The 25850-nt window shown below is 30.9% G+C and overlaps 1 protein-coding gene across 2 annotated transcripts in view; it reads left to right on the top strand.

Annotated features, from left to right (window-relative positions):
- Window positions 1-21519, top strand: part of LOC125829219 (elongation factor 1-alpha) — a 369546-nt gene extending 348027 nt beyond the window's left edge. Inside the window, exons 2-3 of one of the 2 annotated variants that reach the window (XM_049508463.1) lie at window positions 19940-20246; window positions 20330-21519. In XM_049508463.1, coding sequence (XP_049364420.1) covers window positions 19940-20246; window positions 20330-21214 — 1192 coding nt within the window. In that variant the 3' untranslated portion in view covers window positions 21215-21519. The remainder of the gene's footprint in view (window positions 1-19939; window positions 20247-20329) is intronic. The other variant, XM_049508462.1, reaches the window with a different exon arrangement.
- Window positions 21520-25850: the final 4331 nt, after the last annotated feature.

Below are 25850 nucleotides of genomic sequence, written 5' to 3'. Positions count from 1 at the left end.
TCATTTCTCACATATGAATTCACATTGGTGGAAGGTTTTCTCATCTATGTTGAGTTATGTTTAAGGAGCTATTCTATGTTTTGATCTTGAAAGATTTGGATTGGTATTGATCATTGCCTTTCCTATGTTATAACGATATTTGTCTTTTATCTATTCCATTGGAATTTAGACTTAGCACCGAGAGGGCTTTTGAGGTGGAGGCTCAAATAGAATAGTCTCTAGTAGCAACTTCTAGTCCCAAACTACGTGCCCCCGCAGGATTGTCTTAAATGACCTAACGAGTGGATCTACTTTAGCAAATGATGATATGTACGGATTCTACCTTGGCAAGTAGATTCCCCTTCTTTCATTATGAGGGATATACCGGATTTCATGATATAACTCTCATGGTCTTATTGTCGGTCAAAACTAATATCCTACAACACGATTATGTTTTCTTCAATGCTTTTCTTAAGTTTTTTATGTTAATTTATTTGACCATGTTTCATGATTCTCATGTCATTTCTTCTTTAAAGCTTTTAAATGTCTCAATATGATCACGTCTACATGTTTTAAGTCATTCATGCTATCATGCCTATTTTTATGCATATTGCCTCATACTTAGTACATTCCATGTACTAACGCATACTTATGCCTACATTATTTCACTAATATAGGGTCCGTCGCTCCTACCTCCCATACTCGTGGCAAGTTGGTTTCACACACTTTGAAGATTGGTGAGTCCTCATGTTTCGAGGACCGAAATACCTTTATTGCTTTATATCATTTTTGTTTTCAGACTTTGTATGTGGTGTATGAGTTACGTCTCAATCACTTTCCTTATGATTTATTAGATGACTTATTGAGACTTCTGTTAGATTTTCGCTTTTTCAAACTCTTTTGAGATATGAAATGCTTTCTTTGAATTCTTCAAATTCTATAATCTTGTATGATGTATGCTAAGTGGCTTGTGTAGGGCATCTCGGGGTCCTATACGCCATGTTACACCTAGGGTATACTTTGAGTCGTGACAATAACACTCTCTATACATAATAAATTTAATATTTTAAAAAATGTATTGACAAATAACTATAATTAACAATAAGAGTGAATTAGGAATTAAGTGATAAATTATCTCTTGATTTTCTAAATTACAAAAGTAAAAATGAAAAATTATTTATAATATAATAAATAAATAAATAAAAATGGACGGAGGGAATAGTTTCTAGAAAAAAAATTCCATAAAATGATACGATACTCTTGAATTTTTATGAGTATGTGAAAATTGTTCTCGAACGTCATTTCTTTTCTTTTTTCCTTTTTCATCACTTTTACTTGTTTTTAATGTTCACTTTGCACATTCTTTTCTTAAGAACTTAAAGAATGAATGATTTTAAAAATAGAATAAATCATTAATGTTAATCGTAATAATAGAAAATAATTTGTCTCGTAATAATAGAAAAACAGTGTGTCTTTCTCTTGATATGCTAAAGTGAACACAAATGAGTTTAGAATTAAATTTTAATACTAGAAGTAAGATTCCCTTTTATCACATGTCACTTATTATTTAATATATAAAATAAATAAATAAATAAAAGTAAATATATTAAAAGTAAAAGGAGTTAAAAATATGACATGACATTTTTAACAATAAATTCCCTTTTTAACAATATAAAAATGTAAAAAAAAAAATTGGATACAAAATATGAGAGGCTTAAAAGAGTTAAAAAAATTATTATTAAAAAGGGGTATAATGTGACATGTCATCCGATCAAGAGAGAGAAAGATATTTTTATTGTGTCAAGTATATTTTGAGAAAAAATATGAATAGTTGGATGATATTGTAGTTCTAAAAGAACTAAAAATGATATTTCTAGACAATTTTTCAAACATGGGTGACTGTTTAAGAAATTTACTCATTAATTTTATGGGCTTAAATATATCACATGAAAAACTGAAACTAAAGTATTGGGAAAGAGTTCATTCCTTTTTAACCAGACTAAAAAGAAAAATGTGTCGTCTTTTTTCATTTTATTTTTTTTAAAATGAAGGTAGTAATTGCTATGTATCAAATTTTAAAGGCAAAATTAGCTAACTAGTCAAAATCCCTAACATAATCATTAAACACATCAACACTTTAAGATATTATTAAAAATGTCAACATGTCAATATTTTAGCAAATAAAGTGTATCCTATGTTAGTTCCTAATTTATCTCACATTAAACCCACATTTAAGTCATCATGTTCTCTCTCATATTTTTTTCAAATTTTTTTTCTCTCTCATCTAATTCCCTCTTCCAATTGTTCTTCAATATTTAATCTCCCGCTTCTCTCTCATCAATAGGTGTCGGTTTTTTCTTCAAAAATTGGAAAAAATACCCAAAAAAATTATTCACAACGATCTCATTAATTGATTCAGGTATGTATTTTTTTGCGATTTTTAAGTATTTTATCGATTTCGTATTTGTTTAAATCTTTTAAAATATTTGTTTGTTTAGTTTCTTAGTAAATTCTCAAATTTTGGTTAGGGTTTTAGATATGGAAACCCTCAAAGATTCCTCTCTAATGGCGGACTCAAGGAGGATTACAAGTGGTATCTCATTTAATAATCAATTTTCTAGCTATTTCCCATCTTTGATCTATGTATTACTCAAGGACTAATCGATAATGTAGGCTCGCTGGCTAAAATAGCGGAAAAGAGAAGATCTAAACATATACATGCCCCTATCCGCATGCAAAACCTCCTCAAGTACAAAATATTTCGAAAAACTTATTGTAGACCCAGTTGAAGAAGAACAATTTCCTATTACTTTGTTTTGTATTTATAGTTTTTTCAGAATTTTGTATCCTTTCTCAATTTGTATTCATTCCAGCATGTATGCTATTAATATTTGTATTCATTCAAAATCTCATGTTGCATATTTTATGAATCTTATATTTGTTCCCAATTTGTATTCATTCTAAATGTATGCTAACTAGTTATGTATTTTATTTATAGGAATAACAACTTCCTATTAGTTTGTTTTGTTTTTATAAAAAAATTTCTTCAGAATTTTGTATCCTTTCTCAATTTGTACTCAAACTAGTATGTATGTTATCAATATTTGTATTCATTCAAAATCTCATGTTGCATAGTTTATGAATCTTGTATTTGTTCCTAATTTATATTCATTCCAAAGGTATGTTAATTAGTTATGTATTTTATTTAAGAATGATTGCTGCAAGTATTCATTTATTCCTTTTCAGTTTTATATTTCATTCTCACTTTTTCAGTATATTGTTTTTGTATTTTATATATCATTATACAAAATATAACATGAAAAATCGAATGAATACGAATACAAATAATATATATATATATATATATATATATATATATTGGAATGAATACGACTTAAGAAAGGATACAAGATTCTAAAGAAACAAATAAATACACAGTGGAAAAAATACATGAATACAAATATGTTTCTTAAATAACTACAAATTCATTTGGCATACATATTAGAACTAGTTTTTTGACACGTGTGTTGCACGTGATTACCAATTCAGAAAATATATGTTATAGTAAATAGTATTGCTTATTTTAGTGAAGATTTGAATAATAAGTTTAGCACAAAATAATATTGCAGATTCTTTTGTGAATATTCAATGTGGATCGTCATATATATATCTTATTCACACAGGACCTATGAAGATGGTCAATGAAAATTTTTATTAGTTAAATGCAACAATGTATATATTTATTTCAATTTGATGAGGTTCAATTATGTAATTTGTCGTATCTCATGAATATTACCTTATAAATGATATTTGTTGTGTATTTTTCTTGTCATCTAACTAGACGTGCTTTGCACGTGTATTCCACGTTAAGCTATTTAAATGTCATATGAACATGTGAAGAGAACAATTACGATAACTGAGAAAAGTTTCCCTTTTTTTACCGAAAAAATAAAAATAAAAATTAAAAGAATATATTGTATATGTGAAATCATATATATAATCAATTGTTCATCTTACACCCAACAAAGATAAGTTCATATACTTGTAAATGATTTTCAATTTATTCAACCAAACATAATTCGTCAAAGGAAAAATAGTAAATAAGTAAACAGAAGGTCTAATGTTCATATAGTAATAACTATTTTGAAGCAAACTTCCTGACAATCTAAATCACATAAGTAACATTGATAAATAAAGTCATTCTTTTATCTTGAGCATAAAAAAACAAATCATGACAATTCTCTAAATTTTGGAAAAAGATATTCAGAAGCATATATCTACATCACAAGAAAAATTCAAAAATAAATGAATTTAGACTACATCATGTTAAGTTCATATATTAGAGCATTACATACTAATTAATATATTAAGCAAAAACAATATTATATCATCAAAATTACTTTCCTCAAGTACTAGAGGTTATGCAATATACCCTCTTAGGATAGACGATTTACTTCGTCAGAATAGTGGTACGTCATATTCCGCTAAACTTCGAACTCACTCAACCATAACAAATCACAAAGAAAAAAAAATGCAAGAATAAGAAGAGTAGAAGATTAAAAAAAATTGTGGTTGAAAAATGAGAGGAAGCCCATCTATTTATAGTCAAGGGTAGTATGAACATGTATTTTTTTATGTGTCTTATCTGAAAAGTCATGACCTTTCTGAGAAGTCACAACCTTTTGAAAAACTCACAACTTATTGAAAAATTCACAACCCATTGCAAAAGTCACAACTCAATGAAAAATCACAATCATTTGAAAAAGTCACAACTTATCGGAAAAGTCACAATTGATCGAAAAAGTTACAACTTATTGAAAAAGTCACAACTCTTTGGAATAGTCACAACTCATCGAAAAATCACAACCCTTTGAAAAAAGTCACAACTTATCGAAAAAGTCACAACCTAAGTTAGGGATATTATAGTAATTTAGCATTCAAGTTAGGAGTTCATGCTTTTAAGGTAATATAGATAGATAGATAGATAGATAGATAGATAGATAGATAGATAGAGATGAATACAAACTAATAAAGAAATACAAGTTTTATTATACAAAATACAACATGAAAACTAGAATGAATACAAATACAAATATTATACATATTGAAATGAATACGATTTAAGAAAGGAGACAAAATTCTAGAGAAAACAAATACATTATAAGAAAGGTATGTCAAATAACAGATAAAATTATAGGTGTTCAAATTTGTATTTTTTTTCTTTTTAAATTTAACAGATAAAACTATAAGGGGTCGTTTGGTAGAGTGTATTAGAAAATATAATGTATGCATTAGGTGTGTATTAATAGTATCTTGTTTGGTACACTTTTTCATGCCATGTATAACTAATTCAAACATTAGTTATACATTCTATTGTGTATTAAGTTGTGTATTACTAATACGAAGGAATTCTAGGTATTAATAATACATAGCATTTTAACACTTGCATTAGATTAGACAATTACAAAACTACCCTTAAAGCCTTTTCATTTTCTTTGTTGTCATAAGTTTTTGTTTTTATTTTGATTTGCTTTTTAGTGTCTTTTAAATTTTTGGCGTCTTAGTAGGCTTTATGGCCTATTAATTTTTATTTTTTAAAAAATAATAATAATAATAATCTAATTTCAATATAATTTAATCAAAATTTTTACTATTGTGATAATAAATTTGATTAAAACAATTATTTGCCAACTTTTCACAAACAAATTTTGACGCAATAGTACAACTATTTAATATTATTTTTGAAAGAAGAAGAAGAAGAAGAATGGTTAATGATGTTTTAGCAAAGAAATCTTTTTTTTATGTTCTAGCAAAGAACTTTGTTGCAAAGGAAGTGTACAAATAAATAAAGTGTGAAGGGTATTTTTGTAAACATATATTATTTAGTAGAAAATATGCAAGATTTGTTATTTCTAATACATCAAATCAAACAATGTATAAGAAATAATGCTTGCATAACTAATGCAGACATTATTAATGCAAGCACTACTAATGCAAGCATTACTAATTCACCTTATTTTACATTATTCTTATAACTCTACCAAACGACTCCTAAGGTATTATCATAGAGTTTCATAACAATATTTAGTTTTGAAAGACAAGGCCAAATAATGATGCACGAGAGACGTTTTTTTTTTACTAAAAATAAAACAATCACAATTTGGACGAGGAAGAGAATTTGGTGTGAAATTTGGAGTTATATGAAGAAGGAAGAGAATCACCTATTTTGGGTCTCATAATCTTTTGTAACGGAAGTAATGAAGATTTTCAGCAACTTTACCTAGTTTGAAATATTCTCTCCCTTGATTTCTCTAATTTGTTATTTCTTGGTTATATTATATTAAGTTAAATAAAGAAAAATACATAAATCAACCTCATAGATGTCACGCCCCGAGCCTACACCCTGGACATGGTTGGCACTCGAAGACCATTGTTGGCCCCAAGCGAACCCTTGACATGACTTACTTAACTCGGCGGAAGACAATAGTCATATCAACTTAAAGAAATAATATCTTAGCCAAAATGGCAACTCAAGTCTTAAACGATACAAATGAAATGAATAAGACTAAAGAACTAACATCTGACTATCTATGAAGCCTCTAATAACAACTGAGATGGATGTTGGGACAGACTCCATAACATCCTAATAAACTAAACTAGAAAGCAATGAAATGGATTCTCCGGAATGCAAGGAGGCTCACCAACAGACTCTGAACTGCTCACTGAATCAACGATGCGCCGGAATGCTGATCCTAATTACCTATGTCTGCATCATAAGACGATGTAGGCTAACTGGTATCAGTACATTGAATATACGAGTATGCGAGTTGGAATGCTAAAACAACATAGGCTAGAAAGAATCTGAGAGAAACTGAAGAACTTACCCGGCTCAACTCAACTCAACATGATTGAACTCATTTTAATATAAAGTAGTTTAAAAACAAGTGTAATATAAAGAAAAGTTGTTTAAAAACATTATATTAACTCTGTGTGTATGCAAAGATACAAATAACTCTGAGATATATGTAAAAATACAAATAACTGATGTATATAAAAATACAATACTTCTGTGGGAGTTTCTCTAACCGACAACCATCACATAAGAGCTATAGTGATGATACATCGATCTACCTCACGCTGCCAGCGCATCCTATACCCGGGCAAAGGTATAGGACCTGAACTGCCTAATGGATCCACTAGTCTATTTCAAAAAGGATTCATCAAAAAAGTATGACCATTTTCTACCTATGGTGACTACATGGTTTTATGGTGACATAAGTTATCTGAACTCATGCTCGTCCCCAATTCGGTGCTCAATACTACTCCCAAAATATACTAACTCTTATGTTATAAAAAAACATATTTTTTCTCTGATTTGAGATTAGTGCTCAAAACCTTAGCTCAAAGGCTATCTTGGAAATCTCAGTTTCCCTTCTTGCTTCATTTAGACAATTATTACTCCTTTCTAAAAACTAACCCGAAGGCTATCTAGAAATCTCAGTTTCCGTTCTTATTTAAATGTGAAAAACATTTTAAATCTCTTGGGGAAATACTTAGTCCCCATATGCTTCTTTGAAGAAAAGAACTTCAACTTTACTCTTTACTGAACTCAAAACTTAGGTCTTAAAACAAAGTTAAAACATTTGTGAAAGACTTTTTGAAAACTTTAAGAACTTATCTTAACTTGACTCTTGACTGTTCTTGACTTTGATCTTAACTGGCCTTGACTTGACTCTTAACTGATCCTTAAATTGAATTATGGATTCAAGGATTATGATTTGTGTTTGGAAAGACCTCATTGTCACGCCCCAAACTCGAGGGGCGCAACTGGCTCCTAATACCAAAACTCATGCTCGAGCCCACCCTGCTGAACCATTTGCTACTAGCGCATGGCAGCCACACGCAATGAATAAAACAAACAAGTATATCTAGGCTTAAAACTAAGCCCTCGGCCGGCAAGGCTCTGTCAACTGATCTATAAAAGAAACAATTACTCCCAGGAGATCATATAAATAAATAGCCAACTAGCACATAAGTTCTGATTGGGCCGTCGAGGCCACCATGATATCTATACCAAAACTAAAAGCAGGTATATATCAATACAATACATCAAACAGCTCACAAGCTTCAGCAAACCAACAACTTAGGGCAGTATGGCCATAACGTAGCTATACACCCCACACACTAGTCTACAAGCCTCTAAGAGTAGTAAAGATTAGCGGGACAAGGCCCCAACCTACCCATAAAGATATATACAACAAAAGGTAACAAACCTCTCAACTCTGGCAGCTCCGGAGGAAGGGACTAGCCAATCGTATAAAAGTCAATCATGCTGCTGAAGAGGTCTACTCGGTCGTCTGTCAGGACCTGCATGCATGAATGCAGCGCCCCCAAGGCAATGGGGCATCAGAACAAAATAATGTATAGAGTATGAAAGGTAATAGACTATGAGGAGGTATCCTGATGTACTGGAATAATCTGATAAATAAATCAAGGATAAGATAAGTGTACTGACCTGCTCCTAAATCTAAACTTATCAAAATAATAAAACAACAACCTAACCAAGCCCCCATAAGCTCGGCAGGTACAAAACAACACACAAGACCACCTACTCAGGCCCCCAAATGCCCGAAAGGTGCCAATCAGCCTATATACCCCTATCGGTAGTCCCCTAGCCCCATAGGCAGTCACATAGCCCTCTTAGGCATTAATATAGCCCCGTAGGCAACACATAGCTCTCTTAGGCATCAACATAGCTTATAGACAACTCATAGCCCTCTTAGGCAACAACATGGCCTTGTAGGAAGCGCATAGCCTTCTTAGGCGTTAATAAAGCCATGTAGGCAACTCATAGCCCTTCTAGGCATCAATATAGCTCTGTAGGCAACTCATAGCCCTTTTAGGCATCCATATGGCCCTGTAGGCAGAACATAGCCCTTCTAGGCATAGATCACATTCCTGCAACTAACCACAATAGCCCCAAGGGCAACAATAACAATTCAATCGCTAAAAGCGAACAATTTAGTTATAAGCAACCTATACAAATAGCCTCTAAGTCGTGTCCAACATAGGGACGCTACTAACTGAATAAGAATCCTGACAAGGGAGGATTATATCAACTCGAGCAGCCAACAATCAACAATTATGGCTACAAGTGTAACAAGGATAACAACCCAATTACATTACTCCTAAGCTTTAAGAAAACATGTCGTAAGTAGGGAATAGCCTTAACATACCTTTTTCGCTGAATTCACGTGGCCTAACGACTTTTACTCATAACTCCCTCGATACTACAATAAGGTAGGACCATAATCAACACACAAAAATAAAAGATACCATGACAATATGATAAAAGATATGTATTTCCGTCGCAAATTGCTATTTGTTGCTTATAAAAGCTAGAGTCGATGAAATAAGGGTATTACCTCGATCTTAAGGTCGTAATACGCCTCAAAACCTTCAAATATATCCAAACCCTTGATGTCCCAACACTAAAGTGTGATATGCTACGAAATCGATAAAATAAATTATACCACGATAATGAGCCCAACGCATAGAACAACTTTCGTCAAGGACTTAAGTCGAGAAAATTTATACTTTAGTTGATCCTAGAAATAGGTTTCTCTATTGTTTTCTGGTTCTTAGCTAAAAATGAAGAAAAGGTTCAAAGAAGAAGATATATGTAAAGTTCCACCGACCTAGGGCCCCACCTCACTGCCTGCTTGCGCAGTCTTACGAAAATGCAAATATCTCTATTCTGAAGTCGTATGAACAAATGGTTTAATGTGTTGGAAACTAGACTCGTAGACCTTCGATTCGATAGGTCGTGGGCCCCATAACTCTTTATAGATTGGTAGAAAACCTCCGAGACATTTGACCCAAATTTCAGAGAAATCTTAAAAAAAGAACTTACGATAACTTCCGCCAACTTTTATTTTGCCACTTACTTAACTTCAAAACTTGAGATACAACCCTTGAACAATTAAAATATGGCATACCACATCATTTTTAATTTATTACTCACCCTCCTTGTCTTTCCACGAAGATACGAGTTAATTTAGACGTTTTGAAAAGTCGGGGTGTTACACTCATGATGTTTAGGAATGATTTCGAATAGCTAAACTTGAGAAAAGTTACAATATCACCGTCTTGGAACAAGTTCGCGACGCGGAGATGTTTCTAAATAAATACTCGCGAAATTAAATTTTGAGACAGAGAAGTCCGCGTCCTGTTTGCGACGTGGAGTCAATTTTTGTTCACTGGGGGAACAAGTCCGCGATGCAGACTTGTTTTGACGAAGTCTGCTCGACTTTTTCCTTCTTTGTTTTCCAGCCCCAATTCGCCTAAACTCAAATATTTTCCTCAAATTCATTTTAGATCTCGATACGCAGCGTATGTACTCAAGATCCTAACTCAAGGTAACTCTAAAACACAACGTAAAGATCTCAGAAACTCCACAATTCAACCCAATTCAAGAACAACATTCAAATTGAAGAATTCATGTCAAAAACATCAACATTCAAACTCTTTTAGGACAAACTGCGCTGAACTAAATGTGTTTGGCGTGTCGGTGAATGAACTCAACGCTATTAGAGACTCACATACCTTGTAGGATCAATTCATTGGGAATCCACCACCAAAATCGATCGTTCTTGGTGAATCTTGCTTTTCTTCTTCTCCTTTCTCTTGCGTTCTTTCTCCAAAAAACCCTAACTCTAATTTTCAAAAGCGACCACCAAAATCGATCGTTCTTGGCGAATCTTGCTTTTCTTCTTCTCCTTTCTCTTGCGTTCTTTCTCCAAAAACCCTAACTCTAACTTTCAAAAGTGTAAATTGAACTAACTCAGTCTTGACCCCAATTATTTTACTGACAATGGATTTAATTAATTAGGTAAGGAAAAGACCAAACTACCCTTTAAAAATCCGGATTGGGCATTTCTTTATTTGAACTGCCCAACTTCCAAAAGACGTAATTCACTCATCTGAACTCGGAATCGCGTAAACTCGGCGGCGTTGGAAAGATAATTCCAAGAGCTTTCCAACCATAGCTGAAACTACACCTAACTCATCCTGAGCTATGAGTTATGGTCGATTGAAGTTGACCAAAATCTCAACTCTAACTCACTTAAAATTTCCAGATTTCCTTATACTTTCCTAAAATGATTATTTCAAGTTCTTAGTTTCATTCTAGCTATTTCAAGTTGCGAGATGTTACAATAGCATACTAAAATATTGATATTTTTTAATAAATATTAAAAGTGTGGCTAAGGGGTCATATTAAATACTAAAATATTGTTTTGAAATTTCTCAATTTTAAATTGGGAGAAACAAATTCCACAAATATGACCTTTTTTTTTGTTTTCAAAAGAGATAACTGTCAAAAGCACCTAAACTATCCTTTTTTTGAGTTTCATACCTAAACCATTGAGAGTGTGAGTTTCATACATAAACTATCATTTATTAGTTTGAGAAACACACTAAGTTAGGGGTGTGCAAAATTCGAACCGAAAAAAATGTTATCGGTTTATTGTTATTGAATTATTGGCTTAACGATTTTTAATGGTTTTATAAAAAAAAATTATTGGGGTATCAGTTCGGTATTGATTTTTAATATTGGGTTATAGGCTAAACCAATAACCCATTAATACTATAGTAATTTACTACTTTTACCTGTACATAAATATTAAATATTAATATCAATATCTTACTAGTTATGACTTTGTCATTTAGTCTTCAATTCATACTTTACTATGACTTCGAGTTCAGAACTTCACATTATTCAAACCATCAAAACCTAAAGTAAGAATCTTATTCTTCTTAATTTCTGTGTTACATATGTATAGTTCTTTTTCATGTTTGTTATTATTGTTTCTATTTTATGAGCATTTGCTTAGTTACATTATTATTTTGTCGCGTCAAATTTCTTAGAGAAGTCATATATTTGTTAGATAAGCATTTCTTATTGGTTAAATCGAAAACTGAACTATTAAGGACCAAAATCGATACAAAATATCTTATTGGTTTGGTTATTGGTTTATCGTATTTAAAAACCGAAAACCAATAAACCGAACCAATAATACATAAAACGAACCGAACCGACCGATGCACAACCCTAACCTCAGTGGTGTGTGTAATGCACTCTCTCTTTTATTTGAAAAAACCTTGACACATGACATTCCATATAGATAAAATATTTCACCTTGACAAAAATTAAAGTATTAGTATCCCCATCTTTTTTTAAAACTAAAATTTAAATTATTTTTCTTACCCCACTCCACCACCTCCTCCCCGTACCCTCCTCCTCCACCCCTCAAACCACCCACTCATTCCCCCAAAAAAATTGATATTGTTTTATTTTAAAAAAATAAAAATTCTATCCCATCATATTTAACCCTCTGCTCTTAATTAATTAATTTATTTATTTATTTATACATTTTTTTCGTTTTGTATTAGATATGTACATATATTTTTAGGTTATTGGTTTATCGTATTTAAAAATCGAAAATCAATAAATCGAACCAATAATACATAAAACGAACCGAACCGACAGATGCACACCCCTAACCTCAGTGGTGTGTGTAATGCACTCTCTCTTTTATTTGAAAAAACCTTGACACATGACATTCCACATGAATAAAATATTTCACCTTGACAAAAATTAAATAATAAACTATTAATATTAATTAAAAATTAAAGTATTAGTATCCCCATTTTTTAAAAAAACTAAAATTAAATTATTTTTCTTACCCCACTCCACCACCTCCTCCCCACCGTACCCTCCTCCTCCACCCATCAAACCACCTACTCATTCCCCCAAAAAAATTGATATTGTTTTATTTTAAAAAAATAAAAATTCTATCCCATCATATTTAACCCTCTGCTCTTAATTAATTTATTTATTTATTTATTTTTACATTTTTCTCGTTTTGTATTAGATATGTACATATATTTTTAGAAATTTTTTTCGTGTACCGAATATAACATAAATAAAATTTATTTTAAAAAAAGTCTAGCAGCGGCAAGTAAAACATATTTTTGATATGCATATATATCTAACACAAAAACGAGAAAATAATTGGAAGAGGAGAATTAGGTAGAGTGGGTAGAAGCTTTTTTAAAAAAAAATAAATATCTAAATTAGTATTTTAAGGGAGGGTGGCACAGTGAGAGAAGTGATAGAGTGGGGTAAGAAAAATATTTTACATTTAATTTTATAAAAAAATATTATTTTCTTGGGATAGTAATTTTTTAATCGTTAATTTTAACTAATACTTAATTTATTTATTTTTTGTCAAGATGAAATGTTTTGTCCATGTGGAGTATGATGTGACAAATTTTTTAAATAAAAGAGAGAGTGCATTACATACATCAGGACAAGAGTGTTATAAAATAGAGATGTGTGTTTCTCAAACTAATAAGTAATAGTTTAGATATGAAACTTACACTCTCAATAGTTTAGGTATGAAACTAAAAAAATATATTTTGACACTTATCTCTTTTATATCTATATATATATATACTAGATATGGGACCCCGTGCCAGCACAGGGCCCAATATATGTTACTATTTCTGTTTTAATTTATGTGATACATATGAACTTTGAAGTTAATTAATTTTTTAGTATGTTTTTATATATTTTAAGTTGCTAATTATTTTTATTTAGAGTATGTTTTACGTAAATATATTATAAATCACAATAAATAACAAGTTAATTTAAAAAAAAAAACTTATAAAAAATTCATTGACTTTTGAAATTTCATTTGCATCACATAAATCAGGACAAAGCGTGTAAAATATATATGAAAATGACATAAAACGTACTATAACTCACAATCATTAGCAACTTAAAATATCTATATATTTATATATCTATATTTCTCCCAATTTATGTGGTATAGATGAAATTTTGAAAGTTAACAAAAACTTTTTATATGTTTTCAAATATTTTAAGCTATTAATTATTATGATTTATACTACTTTTACATAAAAAATTTATTTATATAAAGTATAAAAGAAAAAAAAATTAAAAAGGAAACATAAATGTTAGCAGGAGTCCAATCTATGTTAATTTCTATGTTTTAATTATTGTAATACCGATTGAATTTGGAGAGCCAACTAAATTTTTTTAAAGGATTTTTTTATAAATTTTAAGTTGTTAATTATTATAATTTATAATATTTTTATTAATTTTAAACCAATATATGTTTTTCTCTGTCTCAATTACATGAGACATATGGAATTTGGAGAGTCAACTAAAATTTTAAAATATGTTAAGTTGTTAATTATTATACCTTATAGTACTATTACATGATTTTCAAATAAAATATGTAATTTTTTTTATTTCAATTTATATGTCATTGATATAATTACATATATTAAGTAATGAAGAATTAATGTCTAAATTATGTGACACCTATGAATTTTGGAGTGTAAATCAAATTAGTTATATGATTTTACAAAAATAAAGCGGTTAATTATTACAATTTATAATACTTTATATATATATATATATATATATATATATATATCTTTATGATATTGATATTAGTATTATAATAAATTAAATTTTATTATTTTTAAATTTATGATCTCAATTGTCAGCCTATGCCACATTATAAAATGTTTCAAAGTAGATATCAGATTTACAAAAATGTCGATGCCGGCTAAAGTAATAAAATAACATCTAAGGGCATGAACCTATATATGTATATATAAAGCTTAATATAGACAATCTAATGTGGCATCTCTCTATGACCAGTATTTCTATTCATCTTTTTTCTCTTTTTTTTGTCATTTTATCTTTGTTTTGTATTTCATATTTGTATTTTTTTTAAAAAAGTATTTATATCATACCCGATTAATTATGCCCTTTATAACATCCAATACACTAATATAGATTTAAGTAAATGAAAATGGAAGATGAAAAGATAAAAACTATTCATTTTTCATAACTGTTTATAATTATTTAGCCTATAAAAAAAATAAAAATAGTTGACCATTTGTAACAAATAAGAACAAATTTCTTCACTTTGGCTCTTCTTCTTCTGACGATGATGATCAATATATGGTATCAACTTCTGTCGCTAAGATGTTCATCAAATTTCTAGGTCATGTGACTTTTTTAACAAAAGAGAAAGAGAGAATATCTCATGATTCTTGTGAAGACATTGATGTAAAGAAAGAGATTATGTAACAAAAAGTTCTTTTCAAAATAAAAGACTTTTTGAAAAAATGTTTATTCCTCCCACAAGGAGAGAAAATTCATTGTGGTTGACAAATTTATAAAAAGGCAGATTAGTGTTTCAAAGGGTAAGAAAAATTATTTGGAGAAAAAATCATTCTATTTATGGAATTCGTATCAAATTAGGAGGAGAACAAACAAAAATTTATTTTGTGATTTGAAAAGAGAGAAAATTAGATATTATTTCTTTCAACCTTATTATTCTTCTAATTTCTTTCATCTTTTATTTTGTCTTGATTTTTTGTATCTTTAAAGTTTTTTTTTCTTATTTATCTTTAATTAAAGTTTATATATATTTTCTTAAAAAAGAATTTAAAAAGATGATCATATTTAGTTCCTTTCCTCATCAATGCTATTAATCTCATAATTAGTGTTATTTATATTATTTTCTTAATTACTTTTTTTTCTTTCATTTAATTATTCATTTGAAGAGATTAGTTATTATAACTTTATAAGAATTACACATGTATTTTTACATAATTGATTTGTTATTTTAAATTTTTTTGGATCATTCTTCATCTTAAAGTTTCTATCTATATGTAATAATAAAGCTAGAATAGAAAATGTGGGGTGACACCTTCTTAGCAATAATACTTATTTATTCTTATCAATGTTTCTGACATTTTTTGTTATTTTTTCCTTAAAATAATTGTTGCCTCGATTTTTAGTTTTAGTTTTATTTTTTTTAGCATTTTCTAATTTTAAAAGACTGAAAAATTTATATTGAAAATTTACAAAAAATAAAAAATGATTTATTTAACTCCTATCATCATCAATATTATTATTAATTCATTTTCTTAGATATATATATATATATATATATATATATATATATATATATATATATATATATATATTTGTGACATTTCTTAGAAGTTAGGATTATTATTTATTTAATTTTTTAAAATTTTGAATTCTTTTGTCATACTAAATACAACATGTTTTATTATAATTACATTTAATATATTAATGAATATGCTGTACGAATGAAAAGAAAATTATCATTTCACAAAAACAAAGGTTAAAATATAATTTATTATGATTAAGGAAAGATAAAATTATTATTCCAATATCCATAACCATATATAATACATTAAAAATTAATTGAAAAGTTGTAAATGGAAAAGGAATCACCATTTAAGGAATCATTATTTTTAAATTTTTGAATCGTTTCTTCTTCTAAAAGTTTCTATCCATATGTAACAATAAAGTTAAAATAGAAAATGTAGTGACACCATTCTTAGTAATAGATACTTATTTATTTTTATCAATTTTTTCTGACAATTTTGGTTATATTTTTCTTTAAAATAATTATTGCCTCAATTTTATTTTATTTTTAATTTTAAAAGATTGGAAATTTTATGTTAAAAATTTAAATAATAGAAAAAATGATTTATTTAACTTTTATCATCATCAATACTACTAATTTATTTGACGTTTTTTCTTAATCTTCATCTGATCACTAATGTTATTTATATAATTTTCTTAAATCACTTATTTTTTCTTTTTTAACTCTTTTATATATATAAAGTTGGATATGTAAATGATGATGTGACATTTCTTAGAAGCTAAGATTACTATTTATCTAATTTCTCCAATTTTGAGTTCTTTTGTCCTACTAAATACAATATGTTTTATTATAATTACGTTCAATATAGTAAACAATATGTTCTAGGAATTAAAGCAAAATTATCATTTCAGAAAAATAAATGTTAAATTATAATTTTATTATGATTAAGGAAAGATAAATATATTATTTCAATATCCCATAACCACATTCAATACATTAGAAATTAATTGGATATAACTGTAAATGAAAAATGAATCACCATTTAAGGAAAATAAATGTTTGCAATACCATAATAATTAATGAGAGAGTAAGATATTATTTTAATATCCTAATTCAGAACTTTTAATCTACTACTCAATTAAAAAGAAAATGCATTTAATAACATTAAAAAGTTATTAGTTTAATATTTTTTCTCATTGTACTAATTCAATTCAATCAAACTTAATTTTAAAGATAAAATATCAGCTTCATTTTAATTGTTATCAATATATTTTAAGAAATTATCGTGAAAAGGCTTTTCTTGCACCTTATTTTAATTTTCATATACTATTATTATTTTTTCTGTCATTTTTCAATGATTTTTTATTTTGATTTAAAATTTAATGTTTATTCTTAAAACTCTGATGGTACAATTAAGGTGGAGTAAAATATAATAAATGATGATTCTTCTACTAAATAAGAAGATATAACGAAATTGAAAGGGTGAATTTTTATTTATTTTTAAATGGATAGGAAATTCTATTAAGGTATCATTACGTCATCATTCAATATATTTTTAATATAAATTTCATTTGCTGATGCATTTGTTTAGTACTCCCTCTGTCCCTAATTACTTGTTCACTTTTCCTTTTATAGTTGTCTCTAATTACTTGTCCATTTTAACAAATCAAGAAAGAACATTTTTTTTACCTATTATACCCCGAATTAAATGAGTACTTTGAAAATTGCAGAACTTTTCATCTACTTCATAATTAATAGGGGTAAAATGATAAACTCACTATGTCATTAATTGATTTCTTAATAAATGTGTTAATTTAAAAGTGGACACGTAATTAGGGACAGAGGGAGTATTACAGTGTTATTTGACATTATGAGATATTTCTTACACATTTAAGGAGAATGGTACACCGAAAAATATATTATATATTAAAGGATCAACTTCATGCAATGAAAGAATTTGTTATTAGCAAATATATTTTAACTTATTTGATAAAAAATATATTCTTCCTCATTTGATAGATGTAAAATTTGTGAAGCTTTATTTTTTTCACAATCTTCATATTATTAAAACAAATAATAATATTACGATTAAACAACAGAGTAAATATAAAATTAATCAAAAATATTTAATTTTAATGATCGTGCGAAGTGCGGCCAAGTTCTCTAATTTAAAACAAAAAAGTCAAATTTAAATGAGTCTACTATAGAATTCCTAGAAATCCAACTTAAAAAATTATGTTAAAAATGAAAACTAAAAAGTGAAATAAATTTGATTGAGAGTTATCCTTCGTCTGTCCCATTTTATGTGACACTTTTTATTTCTCAAGAATCAAATAGTTTAAGTTTGACCATAAATTTGCGTATGATATCTTCAATTTTTTAAAAATGAAATTTATATATTTGTAAACTACGTAAAAATCAAAACATTATAATTCATAATAATTAATAATTCAAAATATTTTAAAGATCTATGAAAAATTAAGATGAAAGATAAACTAAAGAGAGTAAAAGGGGAGAATGAAAAGTAGAAAAAAAGAATAGTTAATCTTTTTGGTGGGCCTCAATGTACAATTTCTATAGCTTTTTAGTCCAACTCTTTAGTGCAATGTTGGTCCTCCAAACTCCCATTACTAAATAAGAGTAATATATATATATAAATAGAAAACCAAAAGTTGCATTTTCTAAGATAATTTCGGGATTTACAATTATTGCCCTTGTAGAAACCTAAATGTCGTTATAATTGGAGAAAAAGTAAGGACATTTGAGTAAATGTATATTGTGAATTCCAAAAAAGCCCTCGCCTCGGCTATAAAATACCACAGACTGCATTTCCCAAACCCTAACGCTTCGCTTATTTGTTTTGCGCAGCCAAGGTTTAGCGAAGCTCTCTCTCTCTTCCACTTCCAAAGGTTCGATCTATCCACTTGTTTTCTGCGTACTATTTATGTATCCAATAATATAATTGTGTTTTCTCTATGATCTTATCCTTCAATTATTAGTATTCGTTGCTTTTTATTTGAATTTGTATTGATAATTATGCTCGTCGATATGATTTTTACTGCGTACAGGTTCAGATCCGTTGATGTTGGACCGATTTTACATAACCACTTGGAAATCAATTGAATAATAAATCTACGAATATTTGCATGTTTTGAATAACTTTTCGTGAATTCTTGTTTGTTGTGATGGAGAAATGTTTTGAAAACTGCTTTTCTTAGTAGCTGTGTTGTGTGTTTGTCAAGAAAATATTTTGCTTAAACTTTGTTGTTATGGACTGTCAATAATATTCTCTTCAAGTAAAACTATACAACTGTTGTTCCATATCATTTCTATATCAACAATACATGCTCAGAATTTTCCGAAACACTATTTTTTTTTCCCTTGATGACAAGGGAAACCCGCCGTCGCTATCCTTTGGGTGCGCCCTCTCCTATGCAATAGCTCGCAAACCACATAGGAGAGGTAATCCGTACTAGGCAAGCCTGGTGCGCCTTGCTTTTGCTGGCAAGGGATTTCGAACTTGGGTCACCCCGAAGGGTTCCGAAACACTATTTTTAGAATGCAAAAAATTGATCATTCTTGTACCCTAGAATTTACATATTACAGGTCTAGTATATTTATCTTTTATGTCAGATCTAAGTTTCGCATAATTCAATATCAAGGAGAACCATTAGCCTAGAGTTTCTTTTAGAAATTATTTTTGGTATCCATGGTTGTCAAGAAAACTAATTCTTGGTTTTCTGTTTTTTGATGATCTTCAGAATCTAAGGCATTATGGGTAAGGAAAAGATTCACATCAGTATTGTGGTCATTGGCCATGTCGACTCTGGAAAGTCCACTACCACTGGTCACTTGATCTACAAGCTTGGGGGTATTGACAAGCGTGTTATTGAGAGGTTTGAGAAGGAAGCTGCTGAGATGAACAAGAGGTCATTCAAGTATGCCTGGGTGCTTGACAAACTTAAGGCTGAACGTGAGCGTGGTATCACCATTGATATTGCTTTGTGGAAGTTTGAGACCACTAAGTACTACTGCACTGTGATTGATGCCCCCGGACACAGAGACTTTATCAAGAACATGATCACTGGTACCTCCCAGGCTGACTGTGCTGTCCTCATTATTGACTCCACCACTGGTGGTTTTGAAGCTGGTATCTCTAAAGATGGTCAGACACGTGAACATGCATTGCTTGCTTTTACCCTTGGTGTCAAGCAAATGATTTGCTGCTGTAACAAGGTTTGCTTTTATTGATGGGTGGAATTAATTGTTATTTTAAGCAGGATATGTCATGCTAATTCTGTGTTTTTTTTTTTTCACAGATGGATGCTACCACCCCCAAGTACTCCAAGGCTAGGTATGATGAAATTGTGAAGGAAGTTTCTTCCTACCTCAAGAAGGTCGGTTACAACCCTGACAAGATCCCATTTGTCCCCATCTCCGGTTTTGAAGGAGATAACATGATTGAGAGGTCTACCAACCTTGACTGGTACAAGGGCCCAACCCTCCTTGACGCTCTTGACCAGATTAATGAGCCCAAGAGGCCATCAGACAAACCCCTCCGTCTTCCACTTCAGGATGTTTACAAGATTGGTGGTATTGGAACTGTCCCTGTTGGTCGTGTAGAGACTGGTGTGATCAAGCCTGGTATGGTTGTGACCTTTGGTCCTACTGGTTTGACAACTGAAGTCAAGTCTGTAGAGATGCACCACGAAGCTCTCCAGGAGGCACTCCCTGGTGACAATGTTGGGTTCAACGTTAAGAATGTTGCTGTTAAGGATCTAAAACGTGGTTTTGTTGCATCAAACTCCAAGGATGACCCAGCTAAGGGGGCAGCCAGCTTCACTGCCCAGGTCATCATCATGAACCATCCTGGCCAGATTGGAAATGGATATGCACCAGTGCTCGACTGCCACACTTCCCACATTGCTGTCAAGTTTGCTGAGATCTTGACCAAGATTGACAGGCGTTCAGGTAAGGAACTTGAGAAGGAGCCTAAGTTCTTGAAGAATGGTGATGCAGGTATGGTTAAGATGATTCCCACCAAGCCTATGGTTGTTGAGACCTTTGCTGAGTACCCACCATTGGGTCGTTTTGCTGTGAGGGACATGAGGCAAACTGTTGCTGTTGGTGTTGTCAAGAATGTCGACAAGAAGGACCCAACTGGTGCCAAGGTCACCAAGGCTGCTCAGAAGAAGGGAAAGTGAAGAGTACATTTGATGAGCACGGATGAAGTAGTTTTGTTTATTTGCGTCAGTTTTTTCCAATTTTGTTTTGGACAACATTTTACCAGTTTTGGATATGGCTACAGAAGGTATTGTCATGGGTCTCTAGCCTCTTTTCGAGGATAGTGGAGTAATTGAGTAATTTGGTCCCCGACCAAATTACTTGATGGGCAATGACATATAGCTCTCTGGTGGTTGTTTCTTTACCTGGTTTTATATCACTTTATAGTTTTGATCACTGCTTAACTTATTTAACTTTATGAAATTTCGAGTATATTTCCTTCTCAGATCTTTTTCCATTTTCATGGTATTTAAATGTTTCAACATCCATTTTTGCTCTGTATATTTTGTGAAGAGCAAAGTAGCTGTTCCGTAAGCTATATTTGATTTTTTTTCTTTTGCTTGTTCAACCATTTGATTAGTTACAGGTAAATATTGATTCCTCTGTCATTTGTCTTGATAGTATGATGTTTTTATGAATTATTTAACATTTCCTTTCGTAATAAAACTAAAATATTGGAATAGTGCATAAACTGAAATTATCATTCCTCCGAATTAACGTCTAATATACTTGGAGCTTTCTGAGTTGTTTCAGCGAAGGAAAACGCTTCCTTACATTTTTTTTACTTATTCATTTTGGCAAATAAAGATAATTTTATTATTTTGTTCTAATCCTTTTCTTGTTATTATTGAATACCTAAATAAAGTATGTAGTTGATTAAATATAGGTTTTCAAAGCATAGTTAATAAGATAAATATTCATTCATCTCACATTACTAGAAATTATTTGTTGTAAACTACTTTTTAAGGGAGTGACAAGTTAATATGGATGATGAAGCTATTAGCCACCAACAGATCCTGAGCCTCCTTGAGTGCTGTGAGATGTTTGCAGGCAGAATTCAACAGTCCCATTGTATGTACACCAACTTAATTCTATGGTTCCAACGTCAGCTACAAGACCTCCATTCTCCAACTACGAAATCCCTTATTTACACAAGACAACCAAGTAGTATAAGAAGAACTTTTTAGCCTAGCTTTCATATAATTTTCTCCAAGTATTTTCCTTCTTTCTTGCAAGTGTAGTTTGGCACAAACTGAAGGAAGTTAGAAAAAATTGGTCTCAAAATGCTAAACACAATTGAATACAGATTAGTTCATGACCTTGAGAACAACTTAGCATTATTCAGGTCCAGATGAGGGACCATCACCAGTATCCCACTAGGTCTGAACAAGAAATGAGACTAAGAAGCAACTGGAGATGTGGAAGAATGTTAATGCAAATCGAGATCATCAAGGACTTTGGAGCATTCTTCCAACTATTATGAGTTTGGAGGACTTAAAAGGAAGCATGGAAGGAAGACTTCGAAGCCACTAATATGCTTAACTGCATATTTTAATCATTCTTGTAATTTTGTTATTTTTGCTATACAAGTATAAATAGTCTTTTAGTCTTCATATTAGAATGAACTAAGTTTGAAGATAGAAAAATATCTTCAATGACCTCTCTTGGTTACTCTAAGTAAGAATTTTCACGTAGTAAGTTCATTTCTATTCCCCTTGGATTGAAATCTAGTGATTAGTGCATTTTAATTGTTAGATTATCCCTTCTTCCTTCTTTTCTTCTTAAAGTCTATTCTCCCTCATTTTTATTTCTTCATCACATCCTTGTTATCTTATCTTACTTTTAAAAAAAAAAATTAAATTAAATTAAATATATTGTTATTGCATCTAGATTCACATCAAATTGTCATCAGAACTTGAAAAAAAGAATTGTAATCATTAGCTTTCTTCTATTAAAGAAAAAGAAAAGAATCAGATCTGAAATCGAAACATTATTCGAATAGGTGTTGTAGGAATTTGTTGGAAATGATCTTTAAGGGATTGAATAGGAAATTTGGAAGCATTTGAAGTTGGTTTATATAAGGGGTGTCATGGGCGGATTGGGTTGAAATAGAAATCGAGTCCAAATTTACTTTGGGCTCATATGGGTAGCCGGTAGGGCTCAAAAGGGTTAAAAATCCAGTTGGATTATGATCCGTTCAATTTGATCCGCTTAATCTCAATAATTTTAATATACTTTTATTCATCTTTTAAAATCAGAATTTGAATTTCAACTCAAGAAAATTAAAAAAAGAAGTTACAATTGGATAAATAAATCTTAGAAGATATAAAATAGCTAGTATTTCATACCTTCAATATGAGAACATACATTACATGAAGGGAAAAAGGACGAATTTACCCCAAACTTTGATAAATGGTACGTCTATGCCCTCTGTTATACTTTGGGTCCATCTTAGCCCCTGCCGTCCAATTATCGGTACACACATGCCCCTCTCACTAACGGCCCCCTCATCATGTACACATGTCTTAATCCTAATCAACTACCCGTTTGACCATTATTTTTAACACATAAACTAACAACCCGCCCCATAAACCCATACCCATCCGATTCCCTCTAAAATATCCTAAGTCAATTAAAAGACCAAAATCATCCAGATCTCGTTCCTATCTCACAATTCCTCGTTCTGTAATTTGTTTAGTCCATGGAGGAATTCTCTTCACTTCATCATCACCATCTCTCATTTCTTCCGTTACTTCTTTTTCAATCTCCATTATTTCTACACCAACTCTACTCATTTCTCCCAATCAATTTTCAATTCAAGCACTACAAAATCAAAAACACAAAAAATAAAACATGATGGGTTTTAATAGACAGAAAAAGGTACCTAAAAATGTAAGAAAAATCATTTTTGATGATTCTTGAAAAAAGTGCCGAAATAGATTTGTCAGTTGTTCTTGGTGGTGAGTTATTGCGATCTCATCCACCACGAGAAATGGTGAAATTGGACAAGATTTACAGAGAAATTCAAATTGAAGATAAATATTTTACCCATAGAATGTGGAGGTTGTTGGAATTTGAAGAATATGAAGAGGAGAAGGGAATTGATGTACTGCATGAGTAGTACAAAAACCCAAAAATATGTTTTTGCAGTACAAAATAATCAAAATCCCAACAATAGAGGTCTGAAATAAATGTTGTGTTTCTTATGTAACAAGTGGCCGGCTTAGATGAGAATGCTACTCAATTCTCATTTTTCAACTCTATTGTGAGATAGGAATGAGATCTGGAAGATTTGGGTCTTTTAATTGACTTAAGATATTTTAGAAGGAATCGGGTGGGTATGGGTTTATGGGTTAAAAACAATGGTCAAACGGGTAGTTGATTAGGATTAAAACACGTGTACAGGATGAGGGGACCATTAGTGAGAGGGGCATGTGTGTACCGATAATTGGACGGCAGGGGCTGAGATGGACCCAAAGTATAACGGAGGGCATAGACGTACCATTTATCAAAGTTCGGGGGTAAATTCGTCCTTTTTCCCTTACATGGATGCAAATAAAGAGTCGTAAAATGGGTTGAAATTGAAGATTAAATTGAGCTCAATTGATGATTCTTTTAAGGGAAAACTACACAACTTTGATTAGGGAAAAGAGTAAAAAATACTCTTCAAGTTTGATTTATTAGTTGTCCTTACCCTTACCGTTAAAAGAAAATTGTTCATACCCTCGCCGTTTGCAAACTTGTTACTCGTACCCTCCAAATTAACGATTACCCCCAAATCTGTAACACCCCAGAAATTTTTTAAACTAAGACTCGAACCATCCTTCTAGTGAGTAGAATTTTACCGAGGAATTTAAAATTGCTTAAGTGTTAAGGTCACTAGATGTAGCACCTTGAGTTCCAAAAAAACCTAAAGAGAGTTCATTCAAGTCATTTCTAGGTTCCTTTAAGTTTTGGGTCAAATTCAAACGACCATAACTTTCAGTACAAGATGAGTAAGGAGACCCACAAGATATCAAATGAAATATTTCTGAGTCCTTTTTCCAACACCACCAAGTTTGCTAATTTTTGAGTTTGTATGAGGGAGATATGCCCTTTTGAAGTCAGGCTGTCCATTTAAGGAAAGTTACCCAAAAATAGGAGGGGTATTTTAGTCTTTTCCTTACCCCCCCACTTATTCTAAACGTGAATTACACCCAATTAAGGGTCTAAAATGATTAGAATCAGTTTCATTCATCCCAAAAAGCGTTTAGGATTTTAGAGAGAAGATTCAAGAGGAGAAAAAGTTCAAAGTTTCAAGTGTTCGTTCAAGAAATTCAAGATTTTGCCAAGAACCTAGTTATTTGAGGTATGTAAGTTTCCATAGTGTTGGGTTCGTTCACCCACACGCCAAACATGTTATTTTCAGCATAATTTCATTCTCAAAAGTTGAAGGATTGAGTTCTTGATAAGTGTTCTTGAAGTTCATTCTAAATCTTGTTTTGTTGGGGTTTTGATGAATTCTTGAGATGAAAGTTAGTGATTTGAGTGTTGTTTTGAGTAGATTAGTGTGTACTTAGGTTGGGTAATTAAATCTAAGGAAAACTTGAGAAAAGAAATCGACTAAAAGTGATTTAGGATTAGAAAATGAGAGACGAAATTCGTCAGATTGTTCTGGGGAAAGGCAGGGGCAGCGCACCCCAGCAGTGCGCCAGGTTGCTGCCTCTAAAGTTAGGGGATGACGCCCCATGCCAGCAGCGCGCCAGGGTCGCCTGCCCCCACTCTTTTTTCGTCGGT

Source organism: Solanum verrucosum, unplaced genomic scaffold (assembly GCF_900185275.1).
Source record: "Solanum verrucosum unplaced genomic scaffold, falcon-dt-bn FXZP01000043.1, whole genome shotgun sequence".
NCBI lineage: Eukaryota > Viridiplantae > Streptophyta > Magnoliopsida > Solanales > Solanaceae > Solanum > Solanum verrucosum.
Note: the sequence above shows the minus strand (reverse complement) of the source record. Positions and strands in the feature narration are given on the sequence as shown.